Genomic DNA, 5,813 nt, shown 5'->3' with positions numbered 1-5,813 from the left:
AGATAGATGGAACATCTGATGAACCCTACCCCGTATTTCGGGAGATTGGACGGGGCAAAGAACCCTGAATCAATGGACAAATAAACAAGAAACAAAGAAGATGGATGGTGCTAACGAACCCTACCCACATTTGGGGACATTGAGGAGCAAACCCTAGATAGATGCTGCTAAAATCAGTGAGCAAGAAACACAAAAACGCATGGACACTACAAAAAGAAAAAGAGGAACAAGGGAGAAGAACATGCAACTCAGTATTGATGGCGTCTCCTTCTCCTTCTCCCTCTCCAGAAGTCACAGTGCCTCTAGCACCAACTACCCAGAGCAATGGGGAATGGTAGAAGAGGAATGGGGAACGGCCGAAGTGAATGCTTCGGGAGACAAAGTGGGGTAAATGAACGCCGCCCCCTCCTCTCCAGAACCTGCTCTCAAACAAACAGCCCCCAGCCCAACAAAGCAACACGGCCCGCTACAGGCAAAAACAACACAACCCACTACAGATGGGCCGCGTGCACGGACGATTCAACGAGCGACGGGAGCGAAACGCACGACCGGGACAGAAAAAACTTGCGCGAATCTTAAAGATAGGATGAGATCCAATGGCTGTGGAGTTAGATATGAGGTAGCTATTTCACATCTAGATGTGAAATATCAAATCTGTTACAAAAAATACAAAAAATCCCGGGGTTGCAAGTCGACGGGCCTCCAGTTACAAGTAGAGGCTTGACTTGCAAATGAGGCAACTACAAAGTATAAAAAAAGACCCGAGTTGCGAGTCGAGTGTTGACTTGCAAGTAGGGGCAAAATACAGAAAATATGAAAAAGCCCTCCGAGTTGCAAGTCGGGGGTTGACTTGCAACTCGGACCTCAGTTTGCAAGTCGAGGTTGGACTTGCAACTGGGGCAACTACAACTACCAAAAAAGCCCCTGGTTGCGATTCGAGTGTTGACTTGCAACTGGTTTTGCCTTTTTTTTGTAATTTCTGTATTTTTCTAATAAACATACTATAGCTTCGAAAAACAAAAAAAGCAGAAAAGGCAACTTATATCAAGTTTTCAACCACACTACTCGCCGTCCCTGTGGATAGATTACATATGACATAACATACTTCATCTGACAAAAGAAGAAGGGAAAACACCTAAGATATGGATATGTATAAAACTAGCTTAAAAAAAGATGAAATCATAAAATAGTTCACACATGCAAGTGCTACTGGATTACCGCTGAAGAGCGGAACTCGTCCCATGGACGTTGAAGTCAACAGCTTCGGCATTCTGGAAAAAGTTCCCACAAAACCCACACGACACCTGCTTACCAAAAAAAGAGCGACGAAAAAATGGCTTAACTGCTGATTATATGACATGAACCTGAAAAAGGAAAATGACAACAAATAAAAACATATGTGCTACCCCCAGATTTATTGGTAATAAGATAGCTAGACAACAGAGAGAACAAGAGCCACACATGTGTGTACGTATGCACAAGGAAAAAACTCACTGAGAGTACCCTTTGTCCCTCCTTAATTCAATTCAAAATGAACTAATTATGTGACATTGGAATTTCAGATCACTTGCTGATTCTAAAAAAAAGAGGAGGGTGGAGGTTGCCCATTTTGTGCTCCTAAAGCAACTTGAATCCGTGTGACTAACGCAACACTGGTAGCATTTTGCATCATCTCATTGTACTCTCCTGACAAATAACTACCAAACAAGAAGTACACTACAGAACCAACACCTACACTGCCAACAAAAGAACTACCAGACAACAAAGAAAGAACTACACTACAAGAAAAACTCAAGATAAAAATACATCTGGACAAAAAATGTACTACCAACTATCAACGGCCACATGGGTAAAAAAAAAAACCAAAGCTAACTCTGAATGAAAACAACACCAATCTGTTACTGAAACCCACATGTGTAAACTGAACAAATGGAAAAAATAAATTTTGGACACCAGAATATCTCCTAACAAAAATTAATAATAAAATAATCCATCTAGAACTCTAGAAAACTACACTATCTGATGCCACCGTTCAGTAGCAAAACTTCAATTCTACAACACCTCACTAGTAAAAAGCCTACAACTGTATCTCTGAACTTCTAAGAAAACTACACCTATCTTATGGCACCGTTCACAGCAAAAATATGAGGTTTCAGACATTTTCCCCTCCTCCCTCCACGCAACTATGTCATGCCATCCTTAGATAACGAGTTCTTGATGTTTCTACCTACGAACAAGAAACCCTAGGTGCGACAAAAACAAGAAAATGGACAGTCAAAACAAATCAGGAACAGCTCCGTGAGGGGTAAACTCTTCAAACAACAACAAATCAGGAACAGCTCCGCGGGGGTGGGGTGGGGTGGGGTGGGGGGGCAAGAACCTGCTGCGGCTCTCTCCTCTCCGCCTTCTGTCACCAGAATCGCCGCCGCCTGAAGGAATCGCCGCCCGGACGGAGAGGATGAGGAATGCGAGGACAGTGGCGATACACTTGCTGTGGACAAACAAACGGCCCACCAGTCCAATAATGCAGGAAAAATAAAAGAGGCATCGGCCCGCCCGCTCGTAAAAAAATTGTACATGGCCCGCCGCGCGCAACAACGAGGCGCGAGCCAGCGCACGAGACAGAAACATGACATTGCGCGAATCTTGAAGACAAATTGATCCAATGGACCATAGCTTAGATGTGAGATAGTTATTTCACATCTAGATGTGAAATAGCAAAACTGTTGTTTTAATGTGTAGCACAACTGATCATAAGGAAGTTGGCAGCTTTGACTTTTTTTTCGTTCACTATATGATATCATAACCATTAAGGGTTTAACACCAAACATGCGATCATTAGTTTGTATTTTTTATCGTGCTAGCATAACAATTTTTTATACTATCCTCAAGATTTGTTAATTGTCTACATCTAATTTTTTAATAGCTTATTTTCCGCTGCAACGTGTGGGAAATCATCTAGTTAATAGAAAGTGGCAGTGCCCGGTTGAAAAAAAAATGAAGGCCATCTTTTTTTTTCAAGAGTACGCCAAAGTCATACCGTATTTTTAATTATAGAAGAAAGAAAGAGAGTTTTACAAGTACCCGTGCTAAGACGGGGGTACATCGGACTTCAACTCCGAAAAAAAGACACAAAGATTACTCTCTCACAAATATATCTAAACCCTCAACTCCTATACCCGCGTTCTTCCAAAGCTTGATCTCCTCGTGGATGAGCTGGACAAGGTTAGTGTCCGTGCGTACTTGATCAATCCGGTTGAACACTCTTGCGTTTCTTTGTTTCCATAGATGCCACGCGGTCAAGATGACAAAGGAGTCAAAATCTCTCTTGAGCTTACCATGGAAGGACTTCTTAGCGTTGGCCCACCATCCCATGAAGGTGTCCTCTGGGCTTGGGATTTGTATGTTGATTTGTAACCATTGGAAGCAACCACTCCAAACTTGCGCCGCATAAACGCATCTAGCGAGGATATGATCCGCTGTGTCCTCATCTTGGCAGCACGTAAAGCATGCCGAGGACGTTTCTTTAAGTCCGTGTCTCGCACGCCTATCCGAGGTCCAGAGCCGGCACTGAGAGGCAAGCCACGCGAAAGATTTTACACTTGAGAGGCGTCCAACTTCTCCAAATGCAGTAAGCGGCGGCAAACCGAGTCATGCCCTGGCAAAGCATCTTGTAAGTGGATTTAGCACTGTACGATCCCGTAGCGCTCCAGGGCCAAAGAAAGGCATCCTCCTCCTCAACGTTCCGCCACAGCTTGTTGCAAGTGTATTAATTGCATGTGAGCAGTGAAAGAGAGCTATCCCATGATGTCATGGGCCACCACCATGGCCTAGTGGATGGAGCAATGATCTGCCAACCACCACCATGGCCGAGCGGATGGAGAAGAAGCTCTAGTAGTTGCCATGCGCGGTGCACGCCGCTCCACGCCACCCAGGCCAAGATCAACAGCTCTCGGCTCACTCACTATATAGACACTCCATCGAGGCTAGACATCATCACAGGCCGATCCACCACCACCTGGAGCGATACTGCTAGGAGTAGGACCATGGCCGCCAACGCCGATGCCCGCTCCTCCTCCTCGCCCATGCACATCGTCATCTTCCCGTGGCTCGCGTTCGGGCACATGATCCCCTTGCTGGAGCTTGCGGAGCGCCTGGTGGCGCGCGGCCACCGCGTCTCCTTCGTCTCCACGCCGCGCAATCTCAGCCGGCTCCGGCCGGTCGCCGGCGTCCACTTCGTCGCCCTGCCGCTGCCCCGCGTGGACGGCCTCCCGGAGGGAGCCGAGGCCACCTCCGACCTCCCGCCCAGTCCCGGCAACTTGAGCGACCTTCTACTGAAGGCCGCCGACGGCCTCGTCGGGCCATTCTCCGCCTTCCTCGACGAGGGCGAGAAGCCAGACTGGCTCGTCCTCGACAACCTCCACTACCTAGCCGCAGCCGCCGCCGGCGACCGAGGCGTGCCGTCCGTGATGTTCCTCCCCTTCGCCGCCGCGTCGACCGCGCTCTGGGGCGTGCCGCGTGTGTCCACGGTGGTGGACCCAGAGCTAGGGGCGACCGTGCCCCAGCGCTTCGTGCTAACCTACCAGTGCTGCAAGATCGTCGCCCAGCGGTGCTGCGTGGAGTTCGACCCCGAGGCCGTGCCTCTGCTGCCCGGCGTCCTGGGAAAGCCGTTCGCCCCTATGGGCCTGCTGCCGCCGCCGCCTCTGAGTCTGAGGGCGAATTCGAATAATGAAGGTGGCGAGCTCGTGTCATGGCTGGACCGGCATCCGGCGAAATCCGTCGTCTACGTCGCGCTGGGAACCGAAGCGCCGCTGACCACCGAGCTGGTGCACGAGCTAGCCATCGGCCTGGAGCTCGCCGGGACGCCATTCCTGTGGGCTTTGAGGAAGGTCGGCGACCAAGACGTTCTTCCTCCGGGCTTCGAGGAGCGCACCAAGGGCCGTGGCATCGTGGCGATGGGGATGGTTCCGCAGACGAGGATGCTAGCGCACGGCTCCGTGGGCGCGTTCCTCACGCACAGCGGGCCGGGCTCCGCCATCGAGGGGATCCAGTATGGGCATCCCCTCATCATGCTGCCCTTCTTCGGAGACCAACAGACGGGGGCTCAGTTCATGGAGAGGAAGAAGGTGGGTCTGCTGGTGCCGAGGAACGGGGAGGATGGAGTGTCTTTTGACCGGCAAGGCGTCGCGTCGACGGTCCGGGCCGTCGTGGTGGACGAGCAAGCAGGACGCCTCTTCGCCGCCAATGCCAACAAGTGGCAGCAGGTTGTCGCGGACACTGCCTGCCATGAGAGGTACATCGATGAGTTCGTTCAGCAACTCAGGTTCTACAAGGACCAGTGACTCGATGGCTAATGGAGGCGAGAAACGACTCGTGCGTACAATACATCACCCTCCGTCGGCGATTCCTTCCACATTTTATGGTTTCGGCAAAATATGGCTTGTTTCAGAGTGTTACTGTTAGCACGATGTGTCATCTGGGCGTGTGCTCATGTGCTCGTGCGCGAATATGGCTTGTTCCAGTTCCTATCCCTATGAGCACCCAGGCCGCTATATCATCTTGACATTTTACAAAGTTATCATAGACGCCTCGTAGGAATGTCTTCTCCCACTAAACCCGTATCATCGAAAATCCTGAAATAAATTCAGAATAAATGCGAACACCAGGACTAGAACACTGGTGGGTCGAGGGTGCCGATGTCCTCCTAACCAATCAACCATAGGTTGATTCGCCATCACCAACATCCGTTAGTGGTCGTAAAATCCATCCGTAGCGGGAGCTCAAGAAGCGAGCTTTTTTTAGCTACCAACTTT

General features: G+C 49.7%; 2 protein-coding genes across 5 annotated transcripts in view; one reads left to right on the top strand and one right to left on the bottom strand.

The window, feature by feature from the left end:
- LOC119311316 overlaps positions 1-2,487 on the bottom strand; it is an 8,675-nt gene extending 6,188 nt beyond the window's left edge. For 3 of the 4 annotated variants that reach the window (XR_005150980.1, XR_005150981.1, XM_037586957.1), the window contains exons 1-2: positions 2,381-2,487; positions 1,219-1,304 (exon numbers count right to left, since the gene is read on the bottom strand). The gene's annotated coding sequence lies outside the window, so the exon portion shown is untranslated. The remainder of the gene's footprint in view (positions 1-1,218; positions 1,305-2,380) is intronic. The other variant, XR_005150982.1, reaches the window with a different exon arrangement.
- Positions 2,488-3,888: 1,401 nt separating this feature from the next.
- On the top strand, positions 3,889-5,598 carry LOC119311315 (UDP-glycosyltransferase 91B1-like). The gene has a single exon (XM_037586956.1). It carries the CDS (start codon positions 4,047-4,049, stop codon positions 5,340-5,342), a length of 1,296 nt encoding a protein of 431 aa, XP_037442853.1. The 5' UTR covers positions 3,889-4,046; the 3' UTR covers positions 5,343-5,598.
- Positions 5,599-5,813: the final 215 nt, after the last annotated feature.

Source organism: Triticum dicoccoides, chromosome 5B, assembly GCF_002162155.2.
Source record: "Triticum dicoccoides isolate Atlit2015 ecotype Zavitan chromosome 5B, WEW_v2.0, whole genome shotgun sequence".
Taxonomy (NCBI): domain Eukaryota; kingdom Viridiplantae; phylum Streptophyta; class Magnoliopsida; order Poales; family Poaceae; genus Triticum; species Triticum dicoccoides.
The sequence above is the reverse complement of the archived record's forward strand: the minus strand, read 5'-3'. Positions and strand labels throughout refer to the sequence as shown.